Genomic DNA, 17,327 nt, shown 5'->3' with positions numbered 1-17,327 from the left:
AATGGCAGGGTTATATGGGAATGAGAAGCTGGGAAAGGGAAGCCCAGGAGTTGGAGAAGTTTAGGGGAGGGGCTGGGGTGAGAAGAGCTGAGAGGAGCCACAGGGACTGAGTGAGCCCCAGGCCAGCCAGCGTGTGCCTCCTTGTGCTAATCGGCCCACAGATAGCCATTTGTTCCTTCTGACAGTGGTGAGGAAAGGCTTTTTGGAGAAAGAAGTGTTGGTTAAGCGGTGGCACTCGTGGCTGGCCACTGCCCCTGGCGGCCATGCCGATGGAGAGTGCAGGATGTGACAGAAGAGTCAGGAGCTGTGGTTACCTTTTTAGAGCTTTATTGGGAGAGAGAGAGAGAGAGAGAGAGAGAGAGAGAGAGAGAGAGAGAGAGAGAGAGAGAGAGAGAGAAAGAAGACCGTGCGGAGGGGGAATACGGAAGGAGAGAGAGAACAGAGGGCACACCCGCTTTTTAGGCTGGGTCACCATTGCAGGCTGGTGATGTAATTAAGGACATAATCCTTACAAGAAGGAAACAAGCACCAGAATTTGGGTGAGTGGAGGTTCCTTTGGACCTGAGAAGCAGGAAGTATTCTCAAATACATGAAGCCTCAACAACATGGCTGCCTGCAGGAGACTTGAACAAGGATGACAGGAACAGACATGCTGTCATGGAAGGGGGAATCTTGCAGGCCCCAACCTTAGACAGAACTACAGACAGCGAAAGGATGCTGAGAGGAGAGGAAACAGTCATCCCCAGAGAAGAGCTCCCACACTGCTTATCCAAGACCAGGCAGGCAGCTCTGAAATCAGATTCACACAAATAACATTATACAGGACTGAGCAGGCTGTCTTTACGTAGTTAGGAATGCATATGTACACACGCGCACGTGCGTGTACGTTTGTGTGCGAGTGTAACAACCATGAAATCAAAGAGGTTATACATTTGAGAGAGACCATGTTGGGTACATGGGAGGGATTAGTGGGAGGAAAGGAAAGGGGGAAATTGTTCTGTTGGAAGCTCTGCCTCAGTGCCCCTCCTCCCTCTCCAAACCCTGCCCCTCAGAAAGCCCGCCAAACCAAAAAAGAAAAAAAGTGAGGAATATGGTATCTTTTTAAGCAGTTCAAGAGGTCACACTCACATTGGATTTAAATCCATCTGAGATGTTGCTTAGACAACTATTTCTCACTAACGTTTTTTCTTCTTGGTGAGGAAAGTTCTGGTGGTGTCTGCACATCCTCTGCCCATGATTGTTTTAACCTAAAAATTAAATGATATTAAACCTCTTCTCTCTCTCTCCAGAAGCCACCCGAGAGGCACTTCACATTGTGACCGCGACCTCAACAGGAACCGAAGTGCCTGCAAGTGAATCCTGGGCTCATCACTCTCACATCCAGCCTTCAAGACTAAGAGAGAAAAACAAAATGAGAAAGAATCTACTGACTTTCACTCCGACAATTTAAAATGGCTTTTGCTCTGGCTTCCTCCGGATCTCTGGATTGGCCTGTAAAAGGAGGACAGCACATAATCAGATGTGCCTGACACTGACGCTTTTATGAGAGTAAGAAAAAGGTCAGAACTGCATCATGAATGTTATAGAAGTGAACAGGAAGGAACCAGCAACGGCAAGGAAGAGATAATGAAAGGTTATAGGTTCGGAAACATTTTCTGATAAAAAGGAAATTATTTTGGGAAAGAAAGGACTTTGTATTATAGGTTCATTTGGGAAGTTTGCCCTAACCTAAAGGATTATTCAAAGTAGAAATAGAAACTAGGAGTTGGGCGGTGGTGGCACACGCCTTTAATCCCAGCACTCAGAGGCAGAGGCAGGTGGATCTCTGTGAGTTTGAAGCCAGCCTGGGCTACAGAGTGAGTTCCAGGAAAGGCACAAAACTACACAGGGGAACCCTGTCTCAAAACAAAACAAAACAAAACAAAAAACAAACAAACAAAAAAAAACAAACAAACAAAAAAAGAAATAGAGACCAGGATAAAGCTAGACATTAAAACATGTTATAAGAAGGTCTGTGGAAGTTTAAACTGAAAAGAGAAACAGACAAGGTACTGCAGTTCAATTCCCAGTACCCATGTTGTGGCTCACAGCCATCTGCAGCTCCAGGTCCAGGGTCTCCAACATCCTTTATTTCCGGCCGTCATAGGCACTGTAGGCTCACGGTGCACAGACATACATGCAGGCAACCCAGCCCCAACAAACAAACAAAACAACAAAAACAAAAATTGGCATGTGTTTATGGAAACATGTTTAAAGATTTTGTGTTTTGATACCTGCTAGTAGTTTACACTGAATAAGTCAGACTTTTAGCTAAGAAACTGGAGCAAAGCCCATGAAGACATCAGCTCCCCACAGTTCAACTGTTGTAATGTCACCTTTCAAAACATGCATGACTCGGCCGGGCGTTGGTGGCGCACGCCTTTAATCCCAGCACTCGGGAGGCAGAGCCAGGCGGATCTCTGTGAGTTCGAGGCCAGCCTGGGCTACCAAGTGAGCTCCAGGAAAGGCGCAAAGCTACACAGAGAAACCCTGTCTCAAAAACCAAAAAAAAAAAAAAAAAAAAAAAAAAAAAAAAAAAAACATGCATGACTCTGTAGTGTTACAGAGCATATGCAGCTCTGAAGCTGTGGTCAGTGTTCCAGAGCATGTGTGTGTGCCTCTGCCCTCCATGGTGTGGTCAGTGTTCCAGAGCATGTGTGTGTGGCTCTGTGCCCTCCATAGTGTGGTCAGTGTTCCAGAGCATGTGTGTGTGGCTCTGTGCCCTCCATGGTGTGGTCAGTGTTTGAGAGCATGTGTGTGTGGTTCTGTAATCCTCCATGGTGTGGCCAGTGTTCCAGAGCATGTGTGTGTGGCTCTGTGCCCTCCATGGTGTGGTCAGTATTCCAGAGCATGTGTGTGTGGTTCTGTGTCCTCCATGGTATGGTCAGTGTTCCAGAGCATGTGTGTGTGGCTCTGTGCCCTCCATGGTGTGGCCAGTTTTCCAGAGCATGTGTATGTGGTTCTGTGTCCTCCATGGTGTGGTCAGTGTTCCAGAGCAGACACAGTTCTGCCTGAAGATTAAGAGGTGATTTATTTGGACACATTATCACATCAGGATTTTCAAAGTTGTAGGAAAATCAATTTTTTTAAATTATTACATGTGCAGAAAATATGATCACACTGACCAGATATGTTCTCAACAGATCTGGGTTTTCAGAAGACAAAAAGAAAGTTATCAGAATCAAGTCAAAAATCCCATTTTTGATCAGACGTGATGGCACACACCTTTAATCCCAGCACTCCAGAGGCAGAGGCAGGGTGATCTCTTTAAGTTCAAAGGCCAACCTGGTCTACAGAGTGAGTTCCAGGACAGCCAGGGCTGCACAGTGACACCTGGTCTCATCCAAAACAAAACAAAACAAAAAACAAAAAGAAAAAACAGACAACAACAACAAAAACATTTTTGACAAGCTTTATCTAAGCTCTATACAACAGGCACACTTAAACTATATCCAGGAAACCAGACCCAAGACTTTATTGAGAGCAACCAGACCAAGAAAAGGAGGTCACCCCATGCCTGGTCCTCATAAGGAAATAGATGACAGCACAGTGATTTCAACAGCTCTCATTGACCTGCCATCTGACCACCTGGTGTGCATCAAGGACCCACGGGCAGTGAATTCTTGACTGTCCTGTGACTTCAGCTCTCCTGGGTCCTTGCTATTGACGCAAATTGCCACCTGTCATCCTCTTGGTTACTTATCTGGACATGCGTACTTTTGTCTGCCTGTTCCTTTGGTTCCGCCCTTTGACCTCTGTAGCTGGACTTGTGTATTTATCTATCTATATCTTCTGGTAATTATGTATGTATGTATGTATGTATGTATGTATGTATGTATGTATGTATGTATCTATCTATCTATCTATCTATCTATCTATCTATCTATCTATCTTTATTGTATGACCTGAGAATTAGTATTAGTATTTAAGCTTGGAATAAAAGAACTTGTGTTAGCAAGGAAAATGGGTGTATCTAGGCACATTTCTGCCTTTGAAATCACCTATCTTGTGAATTTATTGCTATTCAATTCATTCTGACATTGTGGAAAGGCACACAAACAGGATTATTTTTTCTGACATAGTGCTCTCATGCCAGGAAGCTAGATAGATATTAGCAGGCATGGAGGCCAGTCAGGATAGACTCTTCCCTAACATCAGGTTTGTACACACACACACACACACACACACACACACACACACACACACCTTCTTGTTTCTTTGGTAACACTCACTCACGAGAATTTGAAATACCTGAGAGTGGGCATCCCTGTTATCCTTTTGAGTTGTTATTGTTGTTGTTTTGAGACAGGGTTTCTCTGTGTTGTTTTGGTACCTATCCTGGATCTCATTCTGTAGACCAGGCTGGCCTCGAACTCACAGAGATATGTCTGCCTCTGCCTCCTGAGTGCTGGGATTAAGGCGTGTGCCATCACTGCCCAGCTCCTTTTGAGATTTAAAGCATCATATGGAAGGGAGGAAGGTGGAGGTTGGGAGGCTTTGCTGAGGTCCATTAATGGAAGCACAAATATATTATAGAATTATATATATATTTTTAATTCTCTTTAATTTGCTCTGTGGACCAGAGCTCTGTGAACTGAATATGACTTTTGGTCCAAAGAATGAGATCTGAACTATATCTCTGACTCAGTGGAGACATTTGTGAGAGCATCAGAAAGAAATTGGTTGGATGGTTGGCGGGTGGTGTTCTAGTTAGCTTTCCATTGCCATGATGCAAACACTGGGACCAAAAGCACCTTTGGGGAGGAAAGGGTTTATTTGGCTTTCACACTTCTAGATCACAATCTACCACTGGCAAGTCAGAGCAGGAACTGAAGGCAGGATCTTGAAGCAGAAGTCATGGAGAATGCTGCACACTGGCTTCCTTCGCCTGACTCGCTCCGCTAGCTTCCTTCTATGGCCTAGGCCCACCTGTCTAGTATAGTGCAGCCCACAGTGGGCTGGAGCCTCCTACACCAATAATCAACCAAGACCATTCACAGGCATGCTCACAGGCCAAAATGACAGAGGCAGTTCCTCAACTCAGATGCTTCTTCCCAGGTTACTACAGTTTGTGTCTCATGTTGACAATTAACTGTCCCGGGGTAGAGGCAAGGACCAAAAACCAAAAACCAACCCCCCCCCCCAAAAAAAAAACAAAAAACAAAAAACAAAACACACTTCTGTTTCTTATCCTTGACAACCAGTCCTGTCTTAGCCTGTAGTCAGAAATGTCTTTGATTCTATCAGCAGTTCTGTCGTGGCTCGGGACCAGAATTACCCAAAACGTTAAAGGGCACTGGTTTGTGTCCGGGTTTTGTTTCTATTCTTTTTCTCCTTTTGCAAAGCTCCTTAATGAGTGAGGGCCCCTGCCCGGAAGTTACACACAGTTAGGTGCTTCCTTGGCCTTGAAGATGTGTGCAAAACTCTAGTCCAGACACCAGGATGGAGAAGAACATGAGTGTCTTGTGGTGGGAACAATTGGACTGACCATCCTATGCCCATGCCTCAGCCCAGTGAAGCCTTCTTAATCTAGATGGGGGGGGGGAGGCCCTCAGTGGCAACCCTTTCTCAGGGATCTGCTCTTGCTATACGGTGGCTCTGTTTGCTTAAACTCACCTGCTATAACCTCCCCCTTCTGCCGACTGTGAAATTCATTATTTGAGGTCATGAGACAAAGACTCCAGAAGCCATTAGCCTAGAGTGGCTTTAGTAGCTGATTCTCTAGGACCCTAGGTGCCACCACTTCCCCCAAGTTCTGCTTGACTGAGGCTAGAAGTCTCTACTTCGCTTAAGGACCCCTCACTTCCTTTCAACTCAACTTACAAAATTGCCTCTTCCTGAAGGTTGTTAATCTAAGTGGGCCTGTCCTGGACAAGAAACCTTATCTCAGCAAAGCTGATTCACCTAAAGACGTAGTAAGAAGATGGGAGGCATAATTATCCCCTTAAAAACTATTTACTTACACAGACTCCCTCCATGCAGTTGCTCAAAATCTCTCGATTGCTGAGTCCATCCCCCTTTCTGAGTTCTAACACAAAAAGCATAACTTTTTCTTTTTCTCCTTTCTTTCCCATTTTCAGATATCAGCCCAAACCCTAGCCCCCTTTACCCTGGCAATCTCACTCTTCTCTGAAGAGTCCCAGCCCATAAAACTGCTTATAGACCTCTTTTGTTGAACCTGCCTGTTTTCTTGGACTCAAAAACTCTGATGGTGGGCCTCTCAACCCATGATTCTCAACCTGTGGGTCGTGACCCCCCAATGGGGGGGGTGTCTGCATATCAGATATCCTGCATATCAGACATTTCCATTATGATTTATAACAGTGGCAAGACTATGGTTATGAAGCAGCAAAGAAATAATTTCATGGTTGGGGGAGGTCACCACAACATGAGGAACTGTATTAGGTCACAGCACATAGAAGGGTGAGAACCACTGCTTTTATTCATGATCTTAGTTTCATTTCTCTTGTGACAAAAAGAAGCTTAGAGGTGAGAAGCTTTATTTTTGGAAATACTTGAGGGTATAGCTTATCAGAGCTGAGAGTTAAGTCTCTTGGTGTGGGAACACGAAACTTACTGTGGGTGACATTTCCTAGCATGGGGCCCTGAACTATCCACATGAAAAAAGAAAAATTGAGATGGGCACAAGCCAGCAAATGAACATGCATGTGTTCCTTTCTCTCTGTTCCTGCTGCCCTTCCTTCCAGGCTGTGATAGGCTATTAACTATTAGGGGAAAGGGCAGCGTTATGTTAGTTTAATCTTGCTTATTGTTCCCACCCAGAATCAGAAATACATTTCAGATCTTATGAGCCCCAAACCCTGCAGCAGTGTAATAAAAGAAAATTAACTAAGCCCTTAGTCCCATCACTCAGGACACAGGGACAGGCAGATCTCTGAATTTGAGGCTAGCCTGGTCTACAGAGTGAGTTCCAGGATAGCCATGGCTACACAGAGAAAGTCTGTCTCAAAAAAACAAGAGAGCGGGGTGGGGTGGAGAATAAATAAAAGGTTTTTATAAAAAAGCTCCAATCACCGGGGGAGGCATCTTTCCTTTAGTGGGCTTAAGCAAAGTCTTTCCACCTCTACCCTCCTCCCTGTATTTGGTATTTCAAATTTTAAGGAGGGGCAACTGTGTTGTTTTCTCTTCTTGAAATTAGGACATTGTCAGGGAAACGGGGGTGTGTGGTCCAGAACTGATCATGGGGGTGGGGCTATCCTCGGGGACTTCTCCTGCCAAATATTTTTCTAATGTTCAAGGAGGGGGGTGTTGTGATAAACAGAGGAACTGAGCTGAGTCTTCCTTCGGGCAAGAGACTCATTAATGCCAGCAGGAGCACAGCACAAGTTAGAGGCTTTGGTCTGGTCAAAGTGACTACTCTTAAGTTTTTTTTTTTTTTTTTTTTTTGGGGGGGGGGGTTCATTCTGAGGAAGTACACTTAGTTAACAGTCAACCTCTTCACCTCTGCTGTATGACTGAGGGTGGGGAGGGAGGGGCATGTGACTTTGGCTACTTAACAGAGGTCACTCATTCTCTGGGCAGAGGAATGGGCTTGGCTAATGTTTGACTCAGTGTGACTCAGTCAGGGAGCTAGCTGAGTTGGAAGGCAGGGGAGAGGAGCACCAGATGTGGGGTGTTTTTTTTTTTTAATTTAATTTTAGTTTTTGGTTATTGTTTTGCATGTAGCCCTCTCTGCGTAAGGCCTGGCTTCTCTAACATCTGACACCTGGTACCTAAGCCTGACAACATCTGGTACCTCTAACTCTGGGTAGAAACCAACGTGAAGATTACAGAAGCACACTATCTCTCCCTGAAAAGTTCATCGAAGTGGGCTTGTCAATCATTCGGACAGAAGTCCACCACTAAGAAAAGCTGGCTGCTCCACACTGGTTCTGGATGGAAACTGGAGGACTCATTAGAACACCTAGTTTAAGCCAGGCGGTGGTGGCCCATGCCTTTAATCCCAGCACTTGGGACACAGAGGCAGGCAGATCTCTCTGAGTTCAAAGCCAGCCTAGCCTGGTCTACAGAGTAAGTTATAGGACAGCCAGGGCTGTTATACAGTGAAACTCTGTCTTCAAAAACCAAAACCAACCCCCTGAACCTCCCCAAAAAAGAGATCCAAATTTAAGACTGATAGAGAACCAGTGTGTGGTACTGTAGTCCTATGTCCTTTTCCTCCAAAGAGGTGATGATCCCACTGCCATCTCTGGAGTAGAGATAACCTTGGCCCAGTAGCCATGACAATGGAGTCAGAAGATCATAATACTGATAGGTCTGTGATAATGGTCAGAGCTCCCATTAGCCAGAGCAGAAGAAGGAAGTACCTTCACCTGGAGTTCCAGCCCTTACCCCTCCTACTCTTCTCCAACTACAAGTGGTCTCAGAAGATGCTGGAATATAGAGGAAATGGGAGATTAACTGAGAGGGGGATTCCATGACACTGTTTTCATGATGCGATGAGAGACGTCATGTTGATGTAGCTGCTGGGGTGGGGGTTATCCATGTTTCTGTAAGTGACCTGACCTCCTCCGTGCTCTGGAATTAAATCCCATAAATTCATTGGCTTACCCAGATAAAGCTGGGTGGGTTGTAACTTGGGTCTGTCATGGATGTGCTATAGTTGTTCCCATTTTCCCACGAAATGTTAAATGAACAGGTGCTTGCTGTCTGCTGCTCTTTGCACCACCCATACCTGGTTATGCATGAGCTGCTGCCTAGGGTGGTGTGTCAAGGGGTTCCATGAAAACTCTTCCGGCTTCCTTTCTTCCTGCTATTCTGGGATGGAGTGGTATTGATGATGAACATGGTTGGCTTGTCTCATAGATTGCAGGGTAACAAGAAAGGGTTGTTGTCATGGTGCTAGGGTAGAGGGCTAGATGTTGACTAGACAACCTGGGCCCTGAAGTTGGATGTACACAGGTGGAACCAACCAGAAACAATTGATGTTATTTCCTAGAAAGAAAGAGACTCTTCTTTTTTTTTTTTTTTTTGGTTTTTCAAGGCAGGGTTTCTCTGTGTAGTTTTGCGCCTTTTCCTGGAACTCACTTGGTAGTCCAGGCTGGCCTCGAACTCACAGAGATCCGCCTGGCTCTGCCTCCCAAGTGCTAGGATTAAAGGCGTGAGCCGCCGCCGCCGCCGCCGCCGCCGCCGCCGCCGCCGCCGCCGCCGCCGCCGCCGCCCGGCAAGAAAGAGACTCTTGTTTCTGCCCTGTGGCTTCCATCCGGAGAATCTGCCTGAATTCTCTGAGTCTCTGACTTCCTTCCCTTTGCAGACTTGCCTGCTTAAAAGGATGCGCTCAATTTCACTGCTTCTGGGTTCCTCTTCGGGACTCAGTTGTCCTCTGAGCATACCTGTTCTTTTGCTGTTGTGTTGGCTCAGGACCATCTTCCAGCTCATGTGAGACCAAAATGAGCCATCTTAGAAATAAGACCAAAATGCTTTCACCCTAAAATTAAGGCCTAAGATTTCTCCTTTTGGGAATAGGCCATTAGTTACTGAAACCAGTCAGTTCAGATCCCAGAAACCAGGAAGTGTAAAAGTATAGAGTCACGAGATAGTCATGAGGTAATACCTGCCAGACTATGGAATGTCCTCTCCCTGGTTTCCAGGGTAACTGACCACAGAAATGTCCCCACCTGAGGGCAGCCAATGAGAAATGGTGGTGGGCAACCACTCCCTTAGAAGTAATTTCTAGAAGTTCCTAGAAGCGAGCCAATCAGAATTGTACCCGTACTAGCACCCCTAAATGATGTAACCTTGTGACTTTTCCCTTGAAAAACTGAGCTTGCAGACAGGTGGGCGCTTCCTCCAGCCTCCACTGCGTTGGATGTATTGGATGAAGTCCCTGCCTAGGCTTGTATTGCTTTTGGATATCCAGAATTAAACCTTGCTTTTGCATTCCGGCATGCTCATCTTTGGTGGTCTCTCTGGGGGTCATGATCTGGGCACAACACTCAGATCTCTTTCTGTGCCCAACCTTCTTTGTCTAATCTGTATCACTTGCAGGCACTTATGTGGGGCTCCTCACGGGGCTCTAAGCTCCACGAGGTCCGAGAACTCAGTCTCTGGCTTCCTGTGGAGCCCTGCTGCTCATCCCCAGGCTGAGCCACAGATGCTATCAATACTTGGCGAATTGTAGTAAGGTTTTAATTTGGAATACCTGTCACATGGTGGTGACTTAAATGCCAGGGAAACTCATGTCTTTTCTGGGACACCTTGGACCTGGACCTCATAGGTGTAGGGACACACAGCATGGCAAACTGGATTGCCAGGGAGAGCGAACATGTCGTTTCTTAACAAAGGCTTCCACAAGGCAGGGTCTCCCCACTCTGGGCATCAGCGGAGACCCTGAAGTCATTCATCCTCTGCATAAAACTGTCCTGGGCCCTGAAAAGCATCCCTGGCTTTAGCTACAAGATGCCAACTGTACCTGAAGCTCCAGATGTCACCCAAATACATCAGACACTGCCTAACATCTCCTACCCCAGCTGACAGTTCTTGGTTCAGGACTCTCACTCTGTGGGTACATGACCCCTTTTGAGGCTTGCTCACCAGAGCCAGCCTCCAGGTACTTGTCAGTTGCTTAACACCTGCTTATACCAAGGAGGACAGTGGGCTCTGAGCTACAGCAATCCATACCTTTGATTTAGAAACAGGAAAAGGCTGGGCAAGTTGCTTCCTTCTTTTGCTTTCTGAATGATAAGTGAGAGACAACCCTGCCCCCTTCCCTCCTGCCCATCAGCTCTTTTTCCTAGCCCTCTAGCATCAAGATGGTCCCTCCCTCCCTAATTGTGGTAAAGATCTGGCTAGTCATGATCACTAAGGAGCCTTGCTAATTCTTAGGCAATAAACATGTTGGCTTGCAGGAAATAACTACCGGAAACCCTTCCTTTTAAGGATATCAGGTGGGAGGAGCTGAGGGAGGGTATTTCCTAGACTGAAGGGCTTATTTCAGCCCACATCTAGCTGGAACTTTCCACTGTGCCTGCAGCCTGATCACAGAGAGGATGTGAGGAGAGATGTCAGGATGGGGCTGCTGGGTGGCCAGCATAGGGAGGGACCCTCAGGATATGGCTGTGGATGGAGGTTGGAAATTAGGAAGAGAAAGCTAGGTGTATGGTGGACAGGAGAATTAGGCAGACATTTATTCCTTGGGGAAGCTATGTGGAGGATCAGAGGGGGAAGGTTGGATGCCTGAGTCCTGTCCAGAACATGTGTGTGCCCCAGGCTTATGATTTTGGGCGGGGTACTATTAACCAGCTCCAACTTTTAAGGTTTTGTCTGTGCATCCTTTCTCCTAGGATGAACAGCTCCCACGCTATGAAGACCTGCGTGCTCATCCTGCTTGTGGCCCTACTGTGTGCAGAGAGAGGTGAGCTGGGAAAGGGCCTCCGAGTTGGGGGTACACCTTGCATTTTCACTGTGTGCCCTGTGCCTGAGGTGTGCTGGGGCCAGGGGATGCCCAGTGTGGATTGGTGTGGGATGGGTGAACTCTCATGGTCTGGGGTGGCTTCCTGGGCCTGTAAACCTGCCAGAACCTGCCTTGCAGCTTTCCCCAGTTGCAAGTAGGGTCTTGGACTTCAGTCCTTCTTGACCATGAGCAGTGGCCCCACACTCCCCAGGACCCATAGCCTCAGAAGGAAGAACCGTACCCTCCAGCCCCTCTCTTATTCCTTCTTGAGGCCCAGGCAAACCCTGGTCACTAAGGGCCCCTGTCCTCAGAGTACCCTGGTGCCCTTGCCTCCCAGCCATGCCACGGGCCTGTATGTGTACAGGCTGGCAGGGACTTCTTTTCCTAGCCTAGCTGCCAAGTCAAGAACTTTGGCAACCTCAACTTTTGGCATTCCTTACATTATTACATTTGACCTTGTCTTACCCTTCAATCCAGCCACATGAAGACCCCAAGGCTAGAATTTCCTTACGCTAAGAGGTTTTCAGCTCTCAGATACCCCTACACTTCCAGTTACATATGTATTATGAAAGGTTTCATGATGAAGCCCGACTTTGCAGTTGGGTTCTGGGAAGTCCAGTGCCCTGTCATGCTCTAAGGCTCAGGGTCCAGCTCTGTAAGTGTAGGGTGGGACAGGTCTGAACAGCCTTCCCCATCAGGAACCCCTTGTTGTCCCTGGTACCTACTCCCTCATCCATTCACTGCTTTAGCAGACAGGAGGTACCCATGTCCTCCCTCTATGGTGACTATTTCTCTAACACCTCTTGGGGTCCAGGTCTCCCCTGTGGGGCTGGCTGGCGGGCTGAGACAGCAGTACTCAGCTTACTTGAAGAACTATGGTTCTTGGCTCACTTCTGCTTTGGGTGGGGGGTCTCTGAGGAGGAGTGTCCCTGCTCTGTCCTATAGGCCAGCAGCTGTGTGGTGGTAAAGCCAGGTGCAGAAGAGGGGTCTGGGCTAGGAAGGACATGCCCTGACCCTCATGTATTGGCCTGTTTCTCAGCCCAAGGGTTACGCTGCTACCAGTGCTTGGGGGTCACACCTGAGACTTCTTGCCAACCAGCTCTCTGCCAATACCCTGACGGGGTCTGCATCAATCAGGAGGTGGAAGTCACTGTGGGTGAGTTCCCTGTGGCCTATATGAGGATGGTTTGGAGGTAGCTTGGGAAGAAAAGTCCGGGCACTTGTGGACCATAGTTGTTTATGGACCATAGTTCTCTTCCCTCCAAGTAGGGTCCTCCTGTGGTTGGAGTGGGGCGCCTATAGAGGGAGCAGGGTCGGGGCTGTGCCCTGGAGTCCAGGTATGTGCTGGGAAGTAGAGTCTTTAGCAGGGCTGCCCCTATGGCATGTGTGGCTGTCACCACCCCCTCCCCCACCAGTATTAGCGATGTGGCGCTCCTTGTCCTTCTTCCCCTATGTCTAGAGTCTCACTGGCTCACTGAAGGACCTGGAGAACTGAGGGCATTTAGTGACTCTTCGCATATAGTGAAGGAGTCAGGGGATTTATTCTAGAGAATGACTTGGGAATGCTGAAGAAAAGAGATCTCAGGACACATCAGATCCCCCAAAGTGTCGGTTTCCAGGCCTCTCCTCCAGATAGACAAAGCAGGAGCAGCCCCACCCTGCTCTCCAGTTTCCTAGCGTTTCCACAGCCGCTTGCCTGGCTCCCAAGTACAACTTCCTGGGTAACGGCCAGAGTCTGACAGGCTGACTGCCCTTTCTGCTATGCTACTGGGTGATCCCGCATTGTGACATGTCTTTGTGTATGTGTGTGTGTGTGTGTTTGCCTATGAGTGTGGGTGCACATGTGTGCATGTATGAAAGGCCAGAGGACAGCCTTAAGTATCATTCTTCATGTACTGTCTACTTTTTTTTTTAAAAAAAAAGATTTATTTATTTTATTTTATCCAAATGAATGTTTGGTGGATCCCCTGGAACTGAAGTTCTGGATGGTTGTGAACCACCATGTGGGTCTGGGAACCGAACCCGGGCATCTATAAGAGCAACAAGTGCTTTTTACTGCTGAGCTGTTTCTCAGTCCCAACCACCTTGTGTTTTGAGACAAGATCTTTCATTGGGACCTGGGATTTGCCGACTAGGCCAGTGGGACTGGCCGAGATCTCCTCTTCCCACCTCCTCAGCTAAGAAATGAGAAGCAGCACCAGAATGCTTGGCTCTTTGCATGGGTGCTGACGGTTGGACGTGGGTCCTTATGCTTCCATGCGACAAGCACTTTACTGACTGAGCTGTTTCCCCAGCCCATTGTATGTAAAGGCATGTGTGTATACATGTTCCCATGTGTGGGCGCACAGGCACTAGTGGGTACAAGTGTATGGAGCCCAGAGGTTGACACTGGGCATCTTCCTTGACAACCGTTTTATTTGCTGAGGCAGGGTCTCTCACTGACTCCCAAGCTTGCAGATTCAGCTAGTCTAGCCAGTGAGAGATTCCCCATCTCAGGGATTCCCCATGTCTGCATCAGGAGCGCTGAGATTACAAGTAGGCCACCATGTCTGCCCACCTTTTACATGGGTTCTAGTGATTGAAATTCTAGTCCTCACGCTTGCTCAAGGCAAGCATGTTACCCACCAAGCCACCTTACCAGCCCATGGCTTTTTTTTTTTTTTTGAAACAGGGTCTCACTCTAGCCCAGGCTGGCCTAGAATTCCCCATGTAGCCCAGGTTGGATTTGAACTCATACTAATCCTCCTGCCTTATTTTTCCAAGTTCAGGGATTCCAAGTGTGAGCGCCACCATGTCTGGCTTCAATGTGCCTTAGAGACAAGGCGGGGCCATCCAGGTGGCATGTGCCCCAGACTTTGGGGTGCTGAGTTGTTCCTGCACACGCCGTGAAATCACTCCCTGATGTCTTACAGAATCTTACAAAGAGAAAAGAAAGAACAAGTTCTGCCTTCCCACCTGCCCTGAAGATCAGGATCCTCTTGGAAATTTCCCACATAATCCTTTCATTACTGCCTCCGTCAGCTCCAAGTTGTCCTGTTGTAAGGGAGACCTCTGCAATGCAGCAGTTCCCACTGGGGGCAGCATCTGGACCCTGGCAGGGGTGCTTCTGGTCAGCCTGGGCTCGGTCCTCCTGCAAACCTTGTTGTGAGGGTCCTTCCTGCTACTCCCACCCTCATTTTGAATCCCAACATGTCATCCCTCCTTTCTGCAGCCCTCCAGTGATGAATTGTGAGTTACAAAAACTCTGAGGTGGCTCTTAGGGTGTGGGCCACCTTGCTTCAACTTCATATTCCCTGCTGGGTAGGTGTCCCACCTCCTCACCAGGTCTTTCAGAGCTGCACCTCCAGCATGCCATTTTGTTGTGGCTTGCTGTCCTTGGCCCCGGAGGCATGTGGACAGTCCAGGGGAGGGGTGGGATTCCAAGGCATTGTGCCACCATTGTCCACACATAAATCTCTGGGCTCCTGCAGGCTTCCCAGTTGAGTCCAATAAACTCTTTGTTCTCCAAGTCAAGAAGTCCACTTTCTTTAGGCTGTACTGAGTCTACTGAGTCCTGACTGCTGGCCTATATCTCTGCCCTTTCAGCCAGCCCCATAGCTATCTCATGTTACCCAGCTCAGAGTGGGGTATCCCTTGGATGGGCTTCCCTCAGGGCTGATACTGGGGACAGAGAGAGGGTTTCTCCATTTCTCAGGAGCACTTGTTTGTGCTAGGGAAGGGGTCTGCCAAGGAGATGAGCTCTCACAGGTGAATAGGTGCTGCCCTGCCAGATTCTTTTAGTTCAGAGGTGGAAGCCATTTACTGCAGGGGCTCGTGGCCTGGCTCAGAGCAACCAAAGACTCACTGTGCCTCTTCTGGAGTCCCAGTCTCTATTGGATGCCACCACTGGGAAGGCCTGACTTGACACAGTGGGATAACCAGGGATCCATCATTGCTCTGTCCTTCTGTCCATGAGAGGTCACTGCCCCAGAGATGATCAGAACCCATATGGTTAATACCACAGGAGTCCTCATGGAATATGGGCAGCACCCTGGAAACTTGGGTGCTGTGAATATTACCCCTCGCCCTTGAAGGTCCTGAAGATCTGAGATTTTTTTTGTCAAGGTGAAGATCCCGTGAGGTAGAGCTATTACCCAACTAGGGAAACCCTTGTGCCTGCAGCCTCCTGCCCTGGGACAAGCATAGATCCAGGACTGTGGCCCAGATGCTGGTTGGGACGTGAAACTTGAGTAGGGATTCTGGAACTTTTCTTCCAGAAGGCCTTGTTTCTGTTGCAGTCTCTTCTGGCCTCTGCCTCCAAAGTGCTAGGTTTATAGGTGGGTAACTAAGGAAGAGAGGGCCTATGAGGCTGAGAGATGAGCCAACCTGGAGTCTGCCTGAAGGCCTAGCAACAGGCGCTGTCAGAGGCCCTGATGGTGCCTAGCCAATGAGGGGAGACCATGCAATGTCACCGGATCAGGATGCAGCCTGGGTGCTGGGAGGACTGTGTATGAGGCCCTCCCCATTGCTGAATAAATGAGCCTGCTGTTTGCCTTTCACCTGAGTCCTGGTGTCTGTGCTGTTGATGCTGCATCTTCTCAACACCTCTCTACCCCCCGCATCTCCCGAGGGAACCGTTAGGACCCAGCAACATCTGGCACCCGAACAGGTTCTGGTCATCTCCCTCCCCTCACTCATGGCACAGGACAGTGCCCCCAAGATGGTGTGTTTCGGTTTGAAGGCCCCTTAATGTTGCGTGTTTTTGGTCCCTTTGGCAAGGTAAGTGTAGGGACCGCCCCCTCATTCTTTTGTGTTATCTGTCATGTGTAGCTAGAGTTTTCCTGCCTTGCCCACAGTCAGGACAAATCTCTATCACCCTCCAGTCCCACAGCCACTCAGACCCAACCAAGTAAACACAGAGACTTATATTGTGTAAACATACAAACTGTGCCGTGGCAGGCTTCTTGCTAACTGTTCTTATAGCTTAAATTAATCCATTCCCATAAATCTATACCCTGCCACGTGGCTCGTGGCTTACCGGCATCTTCACATGCTTCTTGTCCTGGCGGCGGCTGGCAGTGACTCCTTCTGCCTTCCTGTTCTTTTTCTCCTCTCTCTTAGTCCCGCCTATACTTCCTGTCTAGCCACTGGCCAATCAGTGTTTTATTTATTGACCAATCAGAGCAATTTGACATACAGACCATCCCACAGCAGTCATGTTTGTCTGCCCATCTGGTTAGGAAGGCATGTTTTTTCTGTTTTGGTTTGCCCGGTACCTCCACATAAGGGTTGATCCCCCAAGAGGCAAAATCAAGGCTCCGCTCCTGAATGCCATCCCTCATCTGGAGACACTGTATGGTCATATGGCCATGGCCTAAAAAAACCACAGAAGTCCCCCACTAAGCATAAAACATAAAGGTTTGACAAAATTTTCCACCCCTGTTGGCTGCCATCTTCTCTCTGACTGTTGCTTGCCTGTTGTCTCCCTCTACAAAATGGGTAACCTCTCCATCACTTCCACCCCTTACATGTCTGATCTCTCTATGGCATCCGATGAGGAGGAGGAAGAGGCAGACAATTCAGGCCCCTCGAAACCTGCTGAGGAGAACATGGCCACAGTTAAGAACATATGTGCCACTTCCCCGTCAGCCCCAGTCCCGCTTCAGGAGGCTGCACCTCCACCGCGGTACCCTTAGAGTTGAGTGCCTCAATATCCACCTGCCTCTGAAGGTGGAAATTCCCTCATGCTGAGGTATGCCCCCAGGTGCCTCAACCTACCCCTCCCATCCCCTCACCCCCGGTCTCAGGCCTCAAAGGCCAATGGAAGCCTTTCCAGTCAACCTGGGACAAAATACCATTAACCAGCCCTGGATTCCCAACCCCACAGCTGAACTCT

At 48.3% G+C, this 17,327-nt stretch overlaps 1 protein-coding gene across 2 annotated transcripts; it reads left to right on the top strand.

Annotated features, from left to right (window-relative positions):
- The first annotated feature begins 10,967 nt into the window (after nt 1-10,967).
- Ly6s (lymphocyte antigen 6 family member S) lies at nt 10,968-14,960 on the top strand. 2 transcript variants are annotated; one of them, XM_006989276.4, is made up of 4 exons: nt 10,968-11,050; nt 11,343-11,413; nt 12,492-12,608; nt 14,365-14,960. In XM_006989276.4, coding segments are annotated over exons 1-4 (426 nt in total). In that variant the 5' UTR covers nt 10,968-11,048; the 3' UTR covers nt 14,601-14,960. The 2 variants fall into 2 exon arrangements, with proteins under 2 accessions (XP_006989338.1, XP_076412216.1); XM_076556101.1 differs by lacking the exon at nt 10,968-11,050.
- Nucleotides 14,961-17,327: the final 2,367 nt, after the last annotated feature.

The sequence above is a fragment of the Peromyscus maniculatus genome, chromosome 20 (assembly GCF_049852395.1).
Source record: "Peromyscus maniculatus bairdii isolate BWxNUB_F1_BW_parent chromosome 20, HU_Pman_BW_mat_3.1, whole genome shotgun sequence".
Classification (NCBI taxonomy): domain Eukaryota; kingdom Metazoa; phylum Chordata; class Mammalia; order Rodentia; family Cricetidae; genus Peromyscus; species Peromyscus maniculatus.
This window is presented reverse-complemented; position numbering and strand designations above follow the sequence as displayed.

Coding starts and splice junctions, on each gene's coding strand:
- Ly6s (XM_006989276.4), top strand. Junction 11,414..12,491: donor CCTACTGTGTGCAGAGAGAG/GTGAGCTGGGAA, acceptor CCTGTTTCTCAG/CCCAAGGGTTACGCTGCTAC. Junction 12,609..14,364: donor GGAGGTGGAAGTCACTGTGG/GTGAGTTCCCTG, acceptor GATGTCTTACAG/AATCTTACAAAGAGAAAAGA.